Source organism: Corvus kubaryi, unplaced genomic scaffold (assembly GCF_017639235.1).
Source record: "Corvus kubaryi isolate FWS band 111438036 unplaced genomic scaffold, C.kubaryi_AGA036_p1.0 37396, whole genome shotgun sequence".
Taxonomy (NCBI): domain Eukaryota; kingdom Metazoa; phylum Chordata; class Aves; order Passeriformes; family Corvidae; genus Corvus; species Corvus kubaryi.
This window is the reverse complement of record NW_024581135.1, coordinates 320,087-339,453: the sequence shown is the minus strand read 5'-3', so window position 1 is coordinate 339,453 and position 19,367 is coordinate 320,087. Positions and strand designations below refer to the sequence as shown.

At 41.4% G+C, this 19,367-nt stretch overlaps 1 protein-coding gene across 9 annotated transcripts in view; it reads left to right on the top strand.

Moving 5' to 3' along the window:
* The window catches only part of PKP4 (plakophilin 4), a 72,129-nt gene that overhangs the window by 25,216 nt on the left and 27,546 nt on the right, over window positions 1-19,367 (top strand). For 4 of the 9 annotated variants that reach the window (XM_042040432.1, XM_042040425.1, XM_042040424.1 and 1 more), the window contains exons 1-4: window positions 189-951; window positions 1,992-2,125; window positions 14,455-14,567; window positions 18,890-18,924. In XM_042040432.1, coding sequence (XP_041896366.1) covers window positions 717-951; window positions 1,992-2,125; window positions 14,455-14,567; window positions 18,890-18,924 — 517 coding nt within the window. In that variant the 5' untranslated portion in view covers window positions 189-716. Of the gene's footprint in view, window positions 1-185; window positions 952-1,991; window positions 2,126-14,454; window positions 14,568-18,889; window positions 18,925-19,367 lie in introns of those variants that run through there. The other 5 variants (XM_042040427.1, XM_042040426.1, XM_042040429.1 and 2 more) reach the window with 3 other exon arrangements.

Below are 19,367 nucleotides of genomic sequence, written 5' to 3'. Positions count from 1 at the left end.
TGAGGGAAGGTGAGGGGAGATCTGTGTCTGTGGTGAGGGAAGGTGAGAGGAGACCCGCATCTGTGGTGAGGGGAGGTGAGGGGAGATCTGTGTCTGTGGTGAGGGGAGGTGAGGGGAGATCTGTGTCTGTGGGAAGGGAAGGTGAGGGGAGATCTGTGTCTGTGGGAAGGGCAGAAGGCAGTGGAGTGGCTCCTGGTGTGGCTGGGCTAGCATGCTCAGGTGTCCTTGCACAGTCCTGACACCAGAAACCTGGCAGGGTTGGGTTTGCGCAGTTTCTTTTTCCATGTTCCAGAAGATAAATGTGTGGATGTATGGTAAGAGCATGCAGGTTCATTTCAGGGTATGGGGCAGCTTCCCTATGCTTCACCTGCAAGGTGCTGAGGGGAAAAGTCCTGCCCGGCTGAGTCTGAGTTGGGCTCCTTCTCTGATGTGTTTGGGAAACAGCTTTTCTTTCTCAGTTTGCCACGGTAGAAGCTGGTGGGTGACCAGGGTTCTGCACCACAGGTTGCCCCCATGACTGCTCCACTGCCTCTCATCACTTATCTCCCTTGAGTTTCCCTGAAACTGTTTGATTCCCTTAGTGGCTGATGTGAAACTGCACGTGAACCATGTCACCAGCCCTTTTAGCAGACCAGAACACCGTGGTTAATAAAGACCCCGTGCTAGCTTTGGAGAGCTCATGGGCCTGAACGGGAGCTGTTCCTCTCACTGCCCACATGCTGCTGTACACAGAGCAGAACAAAAGCGCTTGTTCTTACACCATCACCTCACCTCTACCCATAGCAGCACAGTACTGCTCTGACAACACAGTGCTCTGCCTTTGCCTGGGCTCGGCGTACAAGCGCAAGGACAGAAACCTTCCAAGAGGCCGGGAATCCCAGGAGAGATCCCTCCAGGGTCGACTCAAGTCCCCCTTCAACACCATCAGAAACATGCAGCTCTGCAGCACAGGTGTGCACTGATCCTGTGGATTGCCTTGTGCTCATTCAGGTGTTCATGGCTAGTAGAACTCCAGACTGAGGGGTCTCACGGGTCTGTTCCTGGCCTTGGAGCCCCTTTGCAGCCTAAGCATCTCCTCACCCTTTGAGTAACGAACGGAACAGGGAAGGAATCTGTTCCTGTTTGTCTGCCCTAGGAATATTGAGTGAGTTTGTTCTGAAAATCTAAAATGAAATATGGGCTACTTCTAACATTAGACCTCACAAGTTTTATTTTCTGAAGGAAATTAAAGCATGGTATCTGTGTAGAAGCTTTGTGAATGCTACCTACTTGCTGTTTCAAAGCGTTAAACACACTTCATAGCTATCTCTGTAATATTAGTTAATAGTGACTTTGATAATTGAACAAATTAATTGGTTTTTTCCATGGATTGGAATTGTTAGTGTGCTGCCTCTGCAATAACACATCTTGGGATTATTGGACGCTAATCCTGTCCTTTCCACACTATCCATAGCCGAGGGCAATTGCTTTAACTTTAGCATTTTAATTTCCTCTTTTGCAAAAAGAGCATTGGAAGCATTGCTCCCATTAAGCTTTTATTACCATAATTAGTCTCTTCCATAGTTTGTTCTTGACAGCAGAGCATTCTGCTGTTATGTGTCATTCTTCTGTGCTGAAGACTGTGTGTGGTAAACTTGTACTGATCCTGGGTGTTCTTAATAGTTAACACTGGTATTTTTCATGCATCTTGAAATTTGCTGGTTTTATTAACCACCACAAAATAGTGTTTTTAAAAATAATCTTGAACCATCATGCTGCCTTCTTGCTCCTGCCTAACCCTCGAATTGTGTAGGTGATTCTGGTCTCCATTTGCAAAGGTGAAACACTGTCACACGACATAGATTGAGATGAGTAATGCAAAGTTCTCTGCTAATTTAGTTAAGTTTGGAAAGCTTATAGAAAAAAATAAATATAAGTTATAATCCTGAAAACTTGGATTTTAAACATCACTGGCTGAAAATGTAAACTGTCTTAAAATCTTGTTATTGCAGGCAAAATGCCAGCCCCTGAGCAGACCTCAATGGTGGAGGAGGGGCTGCCACAGACAGCGCAGGAGACTTCCACGGGCCCAGGCATGGAACCAGAGACTACTGCCACAACCATTTTAGCTTCTGTAAAGGAACAGGTATCTGCCTCATTTTCAGCAATTCATCAGTTCAGAGTGTGTGTGGAGTTAACTGCTGTCTCTTACAATGCTGGAGCAACCATTATTGTTTGTTTCTGTAGCATGTGACCCAGTGTCACTATAGTATATTTCGTGTATCAGTTTAAGAATCTAAATATAAGGGGTTCAGTTACCTGCATTAAACAGAAGCATCATTCTGGTATTCTGTATCCCTTGGAATGTCTGCACTGCTGTTGTAAGTTAGACTGGAAATGCAGGTTTAGTGTTAAGAAAGAAGAAAAGCTAGTGTAGAATTGATGCAACATTGGAATCAGTCCTTTTAAGTCCTGCAGAGCAAAGTGTTCAGTACACTGAAGTCCTGCACATACAGATTGACTATGATTAATTGTACTTTATTAAAAAATGGGCTTTAAACTCTGAGTTTGGTTTCAGTTACCAATACCAAGGTACTAATACATTTCAAATCTGCAGCACATTTATGGGTGTATATCTAAAGTGATAATTTCTATAGGAAAAATAAAATTGTGTTTGCAATCAAATTCAGCCTTAATTTGTAAAGATCATTGAAGTGGGAAAAATTGCAGTTCTACAAGGAAACACTCTAGTTAAAGTTTTTGTTCTTTTTTCTTTTTAAATTTAAAGAACACAAAGGGAGAAGGGATACTTTGGCTTTCATTGTATCATGAAATAACGATCATCTTTATTGACTTAATACACAAACCATAACATCTGAACTTCAGAATAAATCTGCTTTGCTGTCTCTGTTTTGGAACTTCCTTTAAGATGAATCAGGATTTAATTCAAGATGGTAGCCCTGAATGCAAACACTTGATATATTAGTTCTTATGTTGTCCCGTATTAGTATTTTTTTAAAAGGTGAGAATTAGGTTATATCTTCTTGAGATCAACAGTTTTCATACCCATAATACCTTTTGTTAAACAAAAATTTTCTGCAGGTTGATGAAATTTGAATCTTAATTTTCATGCCTAAATTAATAGTTTCAAAAGTAATTTAAGGTGACAATAGCAACCCTAACAATTTCTTAGTGGTGTTAAAATTAATATTCACATTTGCAGTGTGCAGGGTATCAATGCCAGAGGCTGTTGCAGTGTGAGAAGTCAGCCAGGAGTTACAGGAACCTTCAATCCCTTCTCACCAAAGAGCAGTTTGTCTTGTGCCATCTTAACCTGTCACAAATGGCCATTAGGACTCACTTGCTTAAAGTACGTTTGTGGTGGCTTTTAGTTGGTCCATCTTATGTTGCAGTGCATAGAGAGTGTGCTCATGGTAGTGGCTGGTGAGCTGGTGAGCAGAGTGGTAGTGTCAGAGCTGGGATCTCTAGGCAGGGATCCCACTGCCCAGGAAGGCTCTGTGCTGCCGCTGCAGCCGTGGTGGATCACATTGAGCGAGTGGTTGGGGCAGCGCTCTCTGAAACAGCTTCATACACTAGTGTGCAGTACAGGCATTTGTTAGTGTTCCTTTGCCTGCCCAAGCAATGCTTTTATCTTTTTATTAGTCCTAGAGAAAAAATGATAATGGAATATTTCTTTCTTTGGAAAAGGAGGTTAAAACCTCTTTCGCTTTCCGTTTATAAAAAGACTATTAAATATGTGGGCTATTGCATAACTAAATTCTGATGAAAGCTAAAAAAATTTTATTTGTCATTAATTGTTAGAGTTACACAAACTTCAGAACTGGAGCCTTACTGTGAAATGTACAGACACATAACATGAGTGCGAGGGGAGGAAGATGTAAATTGTCCTTCACTCTTGGAAGTGATAATATGAAAGAATTAAGAGCTGAACTGTTGCTTTCTGGTATTTTTTCTGTTGATAATAATTATGGACACTGACATGTTCAACACCCTTCCTGTGTGGCAGGAAGCCCAGAACAGAATATTTTCCAGTGAAGTTCTTTATTAAGCTTGAACAGAAACTGCTACACTGTTTGCTGTTTCCTTTGCTGCAGGAATTGCTGCGAGGTGCAGCAGGTCAGTGTTTGTAAAATAGAACTGCCACACCCTGGCCCAAGTACTTCAGAAACGCTACAGTGAAAACACAATCAAGAAAAGCCTTTATTATTACTTGTCAAATTGGGCAAGATTTTAGCTTAATAAAAACTTCTAAAAATACTACAGTAGTTCTAAGATAGATAAATGTATTGAATTACTTTAAGCTTTCTGCCATGGCTGTGAGATGATAGTTACAATTATATAAAAAGTTGCACTAATTAGCCTATGAACCCTACAAGCTGCGTCTGAATAAACTTTCCATTTGCTTCCGCTTGTGTTCTTTTCCTAGGACAGCAAAACAGTTTAAAGCAACTGTTTTACCAAACTGGAGTGTGTCCTCTGAAGTCTGATCAGTCTCTCATTGAGGCAGGTGTCAGTCAGCTGGGTCAATCTTCCTTGGTCATATTTTAGGAAATGAACACTTCGATTCACTCATAGTGTTATAGAATAACACAAGCAGAACAGGTGTAACCTGGGAAGAAATTTAGATCACTACAGCTTTTTGCTTTTGTGACAAAGATCAAGGTCTGTTCTAAAGTGAAAATATTTTTTGTTAGTATAAATCCCAACAGTGCCACCACAATTGGTTTTGGCTGGGCAGGGGGACAGTTCTGTCATGGTTTACTTTGAGTACTCTGTTTGTGGGAGCACAGGTGGGTGTGCTTTTGAATCATAATCAGGGAGGGACTGACTCATACTGGTATATGTTATATCTCTAGTTGGTGGCCTGCTGAGCCACTGAGACATTCTCAAGTCCATGAGGCCAGATGGGATTCCCTGAGGGCACTGAGGGAGCTGCGGAATAGCTCACCCAACCACTCCCCATTATTTGTCATCAGTCCTGGCTCACTGGGAGGTTCCAGATGACCGAAGGTGCCAGTGTGATGCCCATCCATGCTCTTCCAAGAAGAGTTAGAAGGAGGATTTGGGGAATTACAGGCCTGTCAGCCTGACCTCAGTGCCCAGGAAGGTTATGGAACAGATCCTCTTGAGTGCGGTCACACAGCACATACAGGACAGCCAGGGGATGGGGCATAGCCAGAATGGGTTTAGGAAGAGCAGGTCCTGCTTGAGCAACCTGATCTCCTGCTATGGCAAGGTGAACCCACTCAGCAGATGAGGGGAAGGCTGTGGATGTGTCTGCCTGGAGTCCAGCAGAGCCTTTGATACTGTCTCCCACACCATTCTCCCGGAGCAAGAGGCAGCCCATGGCTTGGACAGGTGCACTCTTTGCTGGGTTCAGAACTGGCTGCGTGGCCAGGCCGAGAGGGTGTGGTGGTGAATGGAATTCCTTCCAGCTAGGGTTGGCCACCAGTGGTGTCCCCAGGGCTCAGTATTGGGGCCAGTCCTGTTCAATATCTTTATCAGTGATTGGGATGAGGGGATTGAGTGCACCCTCAGTAAATTTGCGGATGACACCAAGTTGGGCGGGATTGTTGATTGCTTGCGGGTAGGAAGGTTAGGAAGGCTGTGCAGAGGGCTCTGGACAGGCTGGATTGATGGGCCAAGGACAAGTAAATGAGGTTCAGTAACGGGAAGTGCTGGGTCCTGCATTTGGATGACAACAACTCCCTGCAGTGCTCCAGGCTGGGGACAGAGTGGCTGGAAAGCTGCCTGGGAAAGTACCTGGGGTGACAGTGGCTGAACGTGAGCCCAAGTGAGCAAGAAGGCTGAGGGCACCTGGCCCATATCAAAACTTTGTGTGGCCATCAGGACTAGGGCAGTGCCCATCCCCTGTGCTGGTACTGCTGAGGCATCTCCATTTCTGAGGTCAGTTTTGGGTGCCTCAACGTAAGAAAGACATTGAGGGCCTGGAGCATGTCCAGGGAAGGGAACGGAGCTGGGGAAGGGGCTGAAGCACCAGAAGCAGCTGAGGAAGCTAGGGGAGGCTCAGCCTGGAGCAAAGGAGGCTCAGGGGGGACCCTCGTGGCTCTGCACAAGTCCCTGACAGGAGGGGGCAGCCAGAGGGGATCAGGCTCATTCCCAGGGAACAGGGACAGGAGGAGAGGGAACGGCCTCAGGCTGGGCCGGGGGAGGTCAGGTTGGACATCAGGAGGAATATCCTCATGGAAAGGGTGGTCAGGCACTGGAAGGGGCTGCAAAGGGAGGTGATGGAGTCCCATCCCTGGAGGTGTCTGAGGAATTTCTGGACGTGGCACTCAGTGCTCTGGGCTGGTGACAAGATGGGGATTGGACACAGGCTGAACTCAATGGTCTGGGAGGTCTTTTCCAAGATCAGTGATTCTAATAGAGAAATTCCTTTTTAATGCAGGAAAATCCCAGGCCGAAACATTTTCACATTTTTTGTCTTTTGGTGGATTTGATGAGGGATTGTGAGAATTTTGGGTTTGTTGTGGTTTTTTTTTTATTTTTTGTTTGGGGAGGGGATTGTTTTCTATGAGTTTAGAGGTGGGTTGGGATTTTTTTTCTCTCAAAACATGTATTTCACTTCTAAAATGTTACAAGGCTTCCACACTATCATGGATAGAAGTATCTTAGGAATTGCTGAAACAAGTTTTAAATAAATGTAAAGCATTAAAATGTGTCTATACTTCTGAATCCTGGGGAGTTCTGAATCCTGCATAGAAGTTTAGTTGAGTTCTGTAGGGAGTCTCTTATCCACGTTAAAAGTAAATTGAGTATTTTCATACTAAAATAACAACTTGTTAAAAATTGTAGGGCCAGCATGGTAGCAGTAACTTTTGGGGGGGGGGGTTGGAATGTAGGGTAGCTAATTGCCAACTGCTCCTTGTAGGTTTATGGAATCACTGCTATTTTCTGTGTGCAACCGTATACTGCTGGATTTTGAATGAACTGCTGCTGAATTGACAAGATTAAATGGGATCATTTGGAATTGTGAATTTCATGCTTAGCACATTAGTTTTCAGTGGTTGGGCTGAGAAGAGGTCTTGCAGGAAAAGCCACTCATCAATGCAGTTTTCAGTAGTAACTGGAATATGCTGATGTTAATGTCTTTGCTAAACAGAAGTATTTGCAGCAGTGGCTGTTTTTTTAGTTTGTTCTTTGGTCTAGCTGTTTGTGACACTCAGAGATGGGCAACTTTTCACCTTTCCTTTAGTAAATGGGTGGCAGAATAAGAATGATTGAATATGCTTTCAGATGGATAATAATACATCTCTTGGGTTTCCCTATGTGTTTTTCTAGAAGTGTTGTTTGTTCAAGACTTCAGCAAAATCTTTTCCTTTTGGATAAGTATATTGAACTGTATCATATAAGTAGAGAATGTGCACTTTGCTTTTTTCCTTCATTATTAAGTACAAATTTTTTTGCATCATTTTGGAGATATTTTTAATAGCATTTGGGAGCAGGGAGCAAACCTCTACGTTTTTCAGATGGAAATAGAAGGAAGAATGCATTCTGCCTATTTTTTATTGCGTGTTAAAATATCTTTAGTAGAATGAGAACTATTGATATTAAGTCCTGGAGATTTCCTTACAGTTCAGATATGTAGTGCTGTACATTCAGTACTGTGTAGGCATGTCACTTCATGGAGATACCTGAAAAGAGATTTACTAAATGCTCTTCCAGTAATTGGGCACAAACTTACCACAGTCTCACTTTGAAATTCTGATTTGCACGCATCTAGTGATCAGTTAGGTGATAAATGTGTGGCAGTTCTGAATTGAAGGCAGTACTTTTTGTTAAACGGACTCCCAAGTTTGGCATGAGTGAAACAAAAATCGTGGTCAACATTTTGTGAATGGCTGGAAGAACTGGGGGTTTTTTCCAACTCTCTTAATATTGTGTTCAATTGCATAGGTCATTCTTGTCTATTTAATCCTAAGAACTTTGAGGTTTAGAGTTCCTGCTGTTTAGCAGCATTTTTAGTTTCAGTGAGTCAAGTCTGAGATGTCAACTTCCTAAAGGTCTTATTCTAGGACAAAATAAATGCCACTCCTGTCTCAGGTGAAATAGCTAGCTCATTTCCTTAATCAAAATTCTCTGTACTCCTTTATCCATATGGTGACCTAGAAGTTAATTTTCCTTTGTCCTGTGTACTGTTAGGCTTCAGAGGAGAAACTCTCCTTGAAAAAGAGCCTATCTGAAACTGTGGGTGCCTCTGAAATGTACTGGAGTATTGACACCTTTTGTAGCACACATAGTTTAGATTATCAGCTTGTCTGCTCAGCAGCGGCTGAGCCCTGGTCCCCAGCTGGCAGAGCAGGAGCCTCAGCTCCAGCGCTGACTTAAGCTGCCCGAGCATTGTCACAAAGCTTCCAGAGAGGATGTGTCAGAGGCAGTCCGGGAATGCCTCCAGTGCCATTCTTCCCTCCTGCCACTGGCAACAGTAAGCTTTCTATAAAATGCTGAAATTTTGATCCCTCATCAGCTAGAGCAGCACTAAACTGTTGTACCAGACTAGTGAACAATGCACGCATAAAAGTATTAAGGGCTTTAATGGTCTGCTGCTGTTGAATACAGAATAAGTGTGATCAGCCAGTAATTGTAGCTGTGTCATCTCACATCCTGTAATCTGTGATTCTCTCTACACTGTCCAATTTTTTATCTTTTGTCTTCTATTTTGGAAGATACTGAGATACTGAAAGCATGCAAATGCAGTTGTGTGTGTGAGTAAACTTAATTTTTACAGAAAATATTAAAGTTACTGTGATGTTGTTAGATATAAGTACAGGCTTTTTCTGCAATAGATTCTGGTAGACAATTTAAATGCTGGGTCACTACAGTATGATATCCATTTTGGAAAATACAGTATTCAGTGTGGGTTTAAGTAGTCAGTTGCTTGATCTAGCTCTGAATTATAGCAGTTGGAAACAGAGGACTCTGCACAGAGCAGTGCAAGAGGCTTATATGAAGGAAGGTGTAAATCAACTTCGGTTTTGTTTGTCCTCTTCTTTGTTGCACATTTTTATCATGAAAATATCCAAAACATAATAGCCTTTTCTGTAGCACTGTGTGAACTTTCACAGGTAATGGAAGTTGTGTGGCTCTGCACTGTGGTTGCAGTTGAATAAGAAACAGTAAATGCAAGGTAAAAATAGTCCTCTCAAATGTAGGCTACACTTTCTTAGATGAGCAACTTGAGCTGTTGAAAGAGGCTCAGCTCAATTGTTCAACAGACAACACTTTGTGATTAGAACACATTTCATAGTTCAGCTTACAACTACCTTCATAATATTTCGTAGACAGTGACATTTGGCATTTGAAGCAACTTAGCATATCCCAGTGTTACTGCAACTAGGAGTACCAGCCCATCCTAGCCCAGTTTTCTGCCACAGCAGCCACTGAGAACTGGTCAAGTCAAGAAGCTGCAAGAGATGCCTTTGTTTATTAGAGGCATTGTCTCCCTCTGATGTCCAGCTGCCCGATCTTGGTCTGGCTAGCCAGGCATGAACCATTCAAAAGGAATCTGTGACTTCTCTTTGCTGCTTGTGCAGTTGCTGCTGATTCTTCCAGAGCTGTCACTAGAAAACCTTTTGCTAGCCACCTGGGCCACTGTTTGTTTAAAGTTGTCTGTGTTTTTCCAGAGGTGTTCAAATCACAACAGGGCAGGAAGAAAGTAATTTTTATTTTTTGATGTGGTGAATGTAGATTCCTCATTCACTTCCATGTTACTGAGGGATGAAAGTTCCTCGTTAAATGAAATGCAGTTGAATCTGCAACATGGTATCATGATAGGATACAGATGGCACAGAATTGCCCTTAAACCCTTTTATTATCCAAAGCCCGCAACAGGACAATGGCAGTCTTCATGGTCAGTTGTGCAAACAGCATTCCCATTAATTACTTGTTTTCAAATATTTGCTGACAAGAGCCCAGCACAGTGTGTTGGTGGTTGTTGTCCCTTGCCCCAGAGCCACCAACCTCTCAGAGATACTCAGCTTTCACATGGAAGGAGTATTCAGCTGTTGAGATTGGTATGACTGGCCTTGTCTGTACCTTGGTGCAGTGAAGTGTCGTCTCGAGTGAGATTTCTGCTTGGCATGTGGAGCTCACCCAGGAAGAGCGGTTGGTCACCTGGTGTGAGCACTACAACATCAACAGAGGGTTTGGCCCTCCTCCAAAAACTTCAGCTTTCAAAAGGAAATTACACAGAGCTAAAATGTTCTGGGCTCTGGTTTTCACTCGTGGCAGCCTATCTGCCTGTCTGCCTGCAGTCAGTACAACTGCTTTCCAAAGTGAGCTGCTTTCTTGCCCTGTGTGTGTGCTTCCTGATCCAGAGCTGGAATTGTGGTTAAAGCTGTCTTTTATTGTAGTTTCGTAATAAGAATTATGGTCTGTGGCTTTGCAGTGGAATTTTAGGTTATGAGCATAAAACCTGCCGTTTGATAAGGTGATTAAATAGTTGATGCTAAAGAGGTTTATAGAATTACAGGTTGCTTTTTTCCCCTCAATGTGTGTTAAATAATTTTGAATAAAAGTAGTTCTGGCCAAGCCAGTGTAGTGTATCTGTCTGAGAAGATTTGTTTGGTCCTTGGGATGCAGTATGGCAGCGTGTTCTGTAATTTTGTCTGTGATTTTACTACATGCTTGCCACATAGATATTCTGCTGCTAATGCTAATAAGCTTATGAAGAGTTGTGTTTGAGTTCTGCAGCCATTTTGTCAGTAGTCAGTGCTGTAGGATTCAGTGAGTTGTGATTTGTGCCCAGGGCAGCAGCTCCTCTGTGTTGGGAGCATCCTGTTTGAGGAGTGAGCTCTCCCACTGCTCCCAGAGAAGCTGGATAGGGAAGCAAATTCCAATAGAGTCCTGTCAAAACTAGTGTGCTGTCTGATAGATACACATTATGGGGGTATGTCCATTCAGAGTGGTATAAAATTTCACTATAAGGAAGCATAAACTAGAAAGGTGATCAATTTAGGGTTGGTTAGGACTTAGTTTTCTATAATAATAATACAATTTAAGCTAAAAGAAAGTTTTAAAGCATGAGGTATTCTAGCTGTAAAAAAGATGGTAGCTCTGAAACTATCCATCTTGTGTATTTAGGCAGGTATTTAAGACATATCACCTGCTGCAGATATCAAATTTAAGAAGGCGTATACAAAAGTCAGCACTCATTGTTTCGAAGTTTGTAAACTGCTGCTTCATTGGACTCCCAGGCTGCTCACGCCAGAATGTACTCCAACTAGAAAATAGAGCTGGATTTTTTTTTCTTACTATGCTTGCACTTGCAAAAGCACGTTAGATCTTCCTAAGCATCAGAGTGATTTAAAACTGGCAGATGAGTTGCGGGCCTCTTCCCCCTCTGCTGTTCAGTACACTGTGCAGTTTGTGGCTTCCCAGTCAACACCAAAATAAAGTGAGGAACAGTGTAAACAGACAGATGATGGTGTTCCCAACTCAGCAGTGCAGGTGCCTCTGAAGTGACCAAATGAGGCTTGGTGGCTTTTCCTTTTATTTCTCCTTATTTCAGTTTTTCTGATAGAATATGAGTGAGTTTTGCTTTTAAATGTAGTTTAAATAAATGAAGTAAAATTTATTGCTCTGTTGTCCATTTATGTCATTCACCTCTTCTACTCTCAAGAAAAATAGAAGTATAGTTCTTCTGTTTTAACTGCCTTTGAATTTTTGTAGTGTGGGCAAAAAATTTTTATTTAAATGGGCAATTTATTACTTGAGATGTTATGCAGCAAGACGTTTTCTAGAATAATGTGTTCATTTATGTCTCTATCTGTAATGGAAAGGGAAATTAATAGAGATTGGTTGAATGGAAGCAATTAATGGCTAGCATGTTTTATTTTATTCATCTAATTAAAAGATCAGTAAATAACAGATTCAGATTTGCAGTTTGCATCTACGACATTGCTCTTTTAATATTGGTTTAATAGTAAGGAACACAAAACAGCTTTAAATATATGCTAAATGTTTTATATTATTTCTGCATACAAGGAGCACAGTATTGTTTATTTTGCAGGTTTGTATTTGTTACATGCTGTATAATACAGCATCATTTACTCGTGAAGAAGTTTGTCTGGCTGACATTTGCTCCAAAATTTGCAGAACTTCAGCATCTGAACGGAATTTTTTTTTTTTTTTTTTTTTAAATCACAGCATTCCCCGCTAACATATGAATGACCATCTGGAGAAATCAGCTTTTAGATGGACATATTATCTATATTCTGACTTAGAACTGGAAAATAAGCTATCATTTATAAACTGCTTTGACTTTCTTTACTTTATAAATTTCTTCAACTTTGTTCACTTAATAGACATTTTAGTATTTTCTCTCCAAAAGACAGACTGTCCTAATGAGCTGACTGGGTGCACGTGTACTGTTGTGGTATAACATGGAGCTGAATCGAGCCAAGCCTTGATGTCATACTGTGACCACTGGGTCTCTGTGTCGTACAAACCTTTGGGTGTTATCCGGGCTTTCTAGTCCAGACACAGGCCTATGAGGTTCGTGATGGTCCATGGGTTATCATGTTCATGAGACTCTTCATTTCAGGTCTCAGGATTAAAACAATTTAGCTGTGGAATTCAATCTAAAAGCAGATTTTAATTAAATCCAAGTTTAAAACATGTCCAAAATGCTTTTTCATACCTGAGCATCCACTGTGTCAAGTTTTTCTAATACTGAGGCTTGACAGCAATGCCAGCTGTTGTGGAAGGGGTGTCCCAGAGGAGGCTGAGGGCCACAGCTCCTTCCCATAACTTCAGCATATTCTGCTCTGTTCTTTGAGTAGAGCAATAGTAGAAAAGCTCTGTGGATGCTCGTGTCCTGAGGCAGTGCTGGGAGAGCTCCATGTCCTGGATGCAAACCCACTTTTGCTGCAAAATTTGGGATGTTAGGGTGTTTATTCAGTTTGGTTAGTGAGTTCTCAGAAATGTTTGGAAATGTCCGCAATCCCTTGTATCCTCTGGGAAGGGCAGTCAGCTGTGTGTGTGTAACAGCCAGTTCAGTGTAGTGGGCTCAGATCAGACCTTCAGAAGTAGCTTTTTCAGTTTTGTCATCTAATCTAGTCATTTTGGCAGTAGGGCGGCTGCTGTTTGCCCTGGGCCTCAGCTGCCTGCCTGATGGCATAGGTACTAACTAGCCTTCTTTTGGGGAGTTCTTGGAGGGGATCTCATTGTGTTGTTGGTAGAAAAATCTTTATCTCAACTTCTTAGAATAGCTTTTCCCTACACTTACTCTGAGCCCCTATTGTTAGTCCAAGTCTCCTGTGCACTGTGGAAGCTCTTGGGGTTGGAGCAGGGAGCAGAGGCCCCTGCGGAGTGCTGGGAGCTGTGGGACACTGCTGAAGCACCCTTCATCTTACTGAAAAGGGGCGCAAGCTGCAGGGAGTGGAGAGTGGTTCATGAAAGGGAAGTGGTTCAGCCCCATTCCATGTGATGTAGGGTGTGAAGGAGCAGTTTGCAGGAGCTGTTATCCCTGGCTCACATGCAGCTGCTGGGCAATACCATTACATGAGTCACACACGGGAGAAACCTCACTCACATGGGAGAAACCTCATCAGTAATTTGAGCTTTCAAGTCAAAGGAGTGCGCTGTGTTACACTTGACTTGTATATAAGACTTGCTTTGTGCTTCATCCGATTGCTAAATATTGGTGGCCATCTATTTTTGTATGGTTTACCTAAGCTTCAGAGGGTTTACAGTATCAGTTTGAAAAATAATGCAATTGCGCAACAGAACCCTTTTCTCTGGTCAATAAAAGCTAACTGAGGAGAAAAACACCCTCAATATCCTTTGATGTGACATAGTCTGGATTTCAGAGTGCTATAGAAAATGGTCCAGATTTCAGTAACACCCATCCTGTGCAGCACTGGTATTTCCCACATCTTCCTTGCAGCATTTCGTTCCAAAAGCCTGTTACAAAGGCTGAAGAAGTTTGGTACCCTTGACCAAGAAATACAAAAAAAAGCTGAACTCAGAAAAGGTGAAATAGTACATCTCTACACTCAGCCAGTTTGAAGTTATAAATCTTAAGGTTTCCAGCTACAGTCAGAATGTAGGATACCTTAGGATTTGAAGGTTTGTGATTGGAAAGGTTAGGATACGATATTTTCCGGTTTCCTTGTTTATAGATGAAATTGAAGACTGACTTTATAGGCACTGATTTTGTTGGACTGTGGTAACATAAGAAGACACAAAAATTTTAATTGCAGGAGGAATAAAACCCAAGAGTGCTTAAACATGTTTTCTTTCTGTAACAGGTGATAAATCAATATTTGCATGAATCACTGATTTAAAGAACCATTAAATTTCCACTTTTCTAGTTTATTCCCCTAAGGAAGAGTCAAAACACAACTGTGATGAATCAGTGATTGTTTCAGAGTTAATCCACACCCATTTTTTAACATCAAGAATGCTTTTCTTTTTATTTTGGAATTTCAGGAGCTTCAATTTCAAAGACTTACCAGAGAACTGGAAGTGGAAAGGCAAATTGTGGCTAATCAGCTAGAGAGATGTAGGCTTGGAGCAGAGTCACCAAGTATCGCCAGCACAAGGTACAGGTCCTGATGACTTTACTTTCATTTGTCCCATAAATTAAAGGCTTTTTAGTGGTGCTTATGTCCTCTATACCTATATTTTCACTGATAGCTGCTCACCTCTATTAATATCTGACGGATTAAAAAAATGCAGATTTGCTGGAAAGAGTTATGGGACAGTTTCAAGAGGCCTCTCTAATGATTACATTTTCAATGGAGTGTATGTAAAGCTTTAATTTCTCTTTAAACATGTTGAATTTTACCTTTTTAGATTCATCCCAGGAGACATACAGTAGACTTGCACGTATTTGAATCAAAGTAACAGTGCTAGTTAAATGCAGTAATCCAGGTTTTTTTTTTCCTAAATTTTTCTAAATTAACTATCCAATTTCATTCAGCTTTTCTGAAACACTGTCTGTTGTTACATGTGTTTTCAGTGCCGGTGCACTCTCAGCTCTGGCTGTGCATGAGGCTGGGGTTGCCAAGGGTGTTCTGCTGCCCCCAGTGCTGTGTTCCCATGCCCAGCTGGTCAGGCTGGCTTGGGAGTCTCAGTTGTTCCTTGGCACTGGGTTGCAAAATGAAGTAGCATCCATCAGTATGACTGACTATGTCCAGGTGTAGTATTCCAGACACTTTCTGAATTCACACCTAGAGAATTAGTGCTTTCCAGGGTCACCTGGAAAGCACCAGTGAGTCCCAGGACTACCTGTTTTTGGTGGCAGTGCTGGTTAATTTGTTGGGGGGGAACATAGGATTGCTTAGGTTCCTGGCACAGGGTCTGGCAGAGTGGGTAGAAGAATCAGCTGTATTGGTGAATTCAAGAAGATAGCTGTTAGAAAAGTTGAAGACTGAAAATTACCGCATTTACTTAAAATACTTGTGAAAATGTCTACTTATCTGTCTCAACAAGAAAAGCAAAATACTGATTTTCCTGGTTTCCAGTTGCTTGTAAGGTTTAATACAAGTTTATGGAGTTTAGTATATGGCATTTTATTAGAGAAATCCCCCTGTACTAAGAATTTAAAGTTACACAAAGTTTTATACCCTGCATATAGTTGTAAATGTGTTGTTGATGTAGATATTTAAAATGGAAGCTAAAGGACAAGTAAAACAACACATTCAGTCTGTAGGGGTGCTTGAGTCTCGCTGGCAGCTCTGCCTGAGCAACACACCCGGATTGCTGGGAACAGCCCGTTGCTGCTCCTGCCTCACAGCACAGATGTATTCCAATGATGGAGGCATAGCCAAGTAGTGAACTGAAATACTACAGGAATATGTGTGAAGTACATACATTTTAAACAGAATTATATTTTTAGCTTTTTACAGCTTTTCACCATTTTACAAATATTTAATAAATAATACTTAATTTTTTCCATCTGTTGTCTTTTTTTGATGACAACAGCAGTATAGCCAAGCAGGAAGGTAGGCGATGGAAATCACTGCTTTTCTCTCAAGTGGTGCTGTTTAAACCAGAAATACTTTTCACCTTATGGAGTACTTGCAAAGATAGTAGGTTTAAACTGTTTCATGTCATGCAAAACCTGTGAAAGATGCACTGGGGGTTGACCTGTCCAGTCAAGGAACTATAATTGTGTTTACGTCATTTTTAAAAAAATAGCAAACTGCTTAACAAAATCAGAAGTCTGCAATTTCCCTAAATGCCAGTGTTATTCCTGAAGCCTTGCTGTCCTGTGCACAGGTGCTGGATGGGACCTGGCTGGGGCCTCCACCAGCCTCTTCTACCTTAGCAGAGTGGCAGAGCCACGTTAGTGAGAGGGATGCTGGCCCCTGCTCTAACCTGGAAATCCAAAGCTGGAAAGTGTTTGTTTGAGAGCTGCCACATGAAAATATAAAGTAGTGCTGGTGGTCCTTAGTGTGTTCTGTCTCTAAATGACTTAATGCTAAACCTTTTCCATTTATCAGATTTTTATTTTTTCCAGATTGGCAGCTGCTTCAATTTTGTGTCTAAGATAACTTTGAACTAAAGGAGTGAAATGGCAAAGAAAAGGTGTGAAATTAAGAAAGGGGCAAAACTAAAAAAACTACCAAACAACAAAAAAATCAAATTAATCAAAACCTCAAACCAAAAAAACCCAATCCAGATCCTTAAAAATGCAAGTGAGGAAAAAAATCAAAAGGGTCAAAAAAAAAAAAAAAAAAAAAAAAGGCATAGATGGATTTCAGCACAGTTTGTATGCATGCTCCATCTCCAGTTACCAAATATTTGTGTTACTGTCATATTTGTCTCTATCTTCTCTAATTGAAACTGTACATCATACCAAGCTGTTACGATATTTCTGATAGAGGAGTATCTCTGCGTGTCTACTCTACTAACCTAATTCTTTTTCAAGGATAGTAGTGGGCTAAAATGTAGCATTTTCCGAAGGGCAGCTCACCACGTGGGCACTCTTTGGATATCTTACTTGCTACTGTCTGGAAGAGACAGCATTGCAGTTAATTCCAGCAGCAGCTCAGCATGGGCATTGCAGTATGTCCCCACAGTGGCTTTTAAACAGTGGAATGAAATGCGCTGGACTTACTGCTCAAAGCTGAAAGATTTGCTGTCTTCAAAACATTGCACCTGCTAGGTGACAAAATCAGGTGATGATATCAGTAGGTGATGTATGCTGGACCTGTTCCAAAATCATTTAATAAGAGTCAAGGTAAATGCTTGACCAGTTGAAGTATTGACGAAGTAGCTTTCTTCATGTGACCCACGGTCAGAGCAGCCTTTTTCATTCCTACATTCCGTACCTGTAAAGGAAGTTCAAGTAGTCAGGTATGTTGGGCAGGGACGTGCTCCAGGTAACAGTCTTGTGTGTGTGACAATAAAGTATTTGTGTGTATTCAGTGTGTGTGTTACCATTGCCAGAAACGCTGAGCCATGTTGCCTCGGTGTAGGGAATTGAGTTTCCAGAAAGTCTGAGGAACAGAGTAAAGGGCAAGAGTGGAAAACTTGGTATTTAGGTAGCGTGAGAATTCTGTGGCCAGAGGTTGACTTTAAGACACTTGAAGCCTACATTAGAATTCTCCTTTTTCCTGAAGTCTCATTGTAATTCTAGTTCAGTTTGTGCTAGTATGTGTCTTTAGCACTCTTATACAAATATTTTGTTTCCAAAAAGGTTCCTAAATGGTTGACTTCATTTTAGGAACCAAGTATCTTGTGCTGTTCAGTTGCTGAGCTAGTTTTCTGTAATTAGTAGCTGTGGTAGAAAGAAGTAAAATAAAAAAATCATTTAGAAATTGCTACATCTTACCCAAAATCATAGTCTCATGCTGATATTTAGGCACAATAAAATCTGATGGACTTGCCTGTTTTTCCTTTAAAGAGCTTTTAGTTTAGAAAATAGCTTATAATCACTGCAAAAAACAACATATTATTCCAAGTTTGATATTTTATATTTAGAGTAAGGAAATACATTTTCCCATAAAAATATTTAGAATATAACACATGGATGAATTCTGCATTTGTCTGCAGAGGTGGTCGTGCATCAATACTACTGTCAGCATGGGAAAGCACATGCTCGGTGGAAGGACAAAAGGGTAAAGATAGTTTGATAAAAAGTCATTATTGGAAAAATGCAGGAGCAGGTTGGATTTTGCACTGATACCAGACACCTGCTTGGTCTGTGCAGTAGTTGGCTCTGAAGGCATCTCTCTAACCTGGACAGTGTGACATCTGTCTGCTCCTCACTCTCAGAATTGTAGCTGTGTGTCAGGTGGTTTGACTTGTTCTGTATGAAGGACCGGAATTCTCTCTGGAAAACTGGAAACTGAAGAAACAGTGAAAAAAATGAACAGAAACAGACCTATGATTTTTGAACTGCTTTACATGTAGAAGCCAGATGCTCTAGAGTGGTGATCCCCAAACCTCCTTTGCTGGACCCTGCCCCGAGCAGTGACTGCTCCTGTCTGAACAGAATGTTTGGTGCTGATGGTACACAGATGTCTGTGGGCTGTGTATGCTGGTTGTGCTGTGCTGCTGGTGGCACACACTGGTGTGGGCTGTTACCGACATCATGGCACCTTAAACAGGAATTGTGTGTCATAAGTCATGCTCTCACCTGTCCTGTTGCAGACAGGTTATGCTGCTTGGTGCTGTGATGTACAGTAAGTTACAGTAAATAATTCCCACTGACTAATAGAAAATTGAACTTGATAACCAATGGTTTGGTTGTCCGGTGTAAAGCACTGCAGAGTGGTATTGACATGGACTATTGACATTTTTTCTGCTGGGGGGGGGGGTTTGTACAGTTTTCTATGATTAATTAAAAATACAATAAAAAGCCCAAACTAACCACATGGTTCATTTGTGTGATAATTTTTTTTTCTTTCTGCAGCTCTACTGAGAAGTCATTTCCTTGGAGATCCTCAGGTATTATCTTTTATGTACAATTTGCTTTAAGCCCAAGTAGATTTATATTCTTGGCATTCATTGCTTGTTTTGTCAGAAATGAAACATTAGCAGTAATGCTACATATCTTTTCCAAGTATCTTTGTTAAAGTATGACATTAATGTCTTCTTTGTCACACATGGGACACGTGTGTTCCTGTGTTACTGTAAAAGGTGCTTGAGCTTACAAGTACTTGCAAGTACTTTTCTTGCATCTTTATGTGCCTTTGCATTTCTGTGTGAGCTGTGACTGTAACACAAGGCTTGTCATGTATTGGGTCTTCTTTGCAATTAATTAAAATTTACTTGTGAGTCTTCCCCCTGGCAGGTAAGGATCATGAAAAAATACTGCATGTTTTAAGCCTGAAAACTGGACTTTTTTTCTTTTTACTGATGTTCTTACTTAACTGAGAAGATCTCCAATA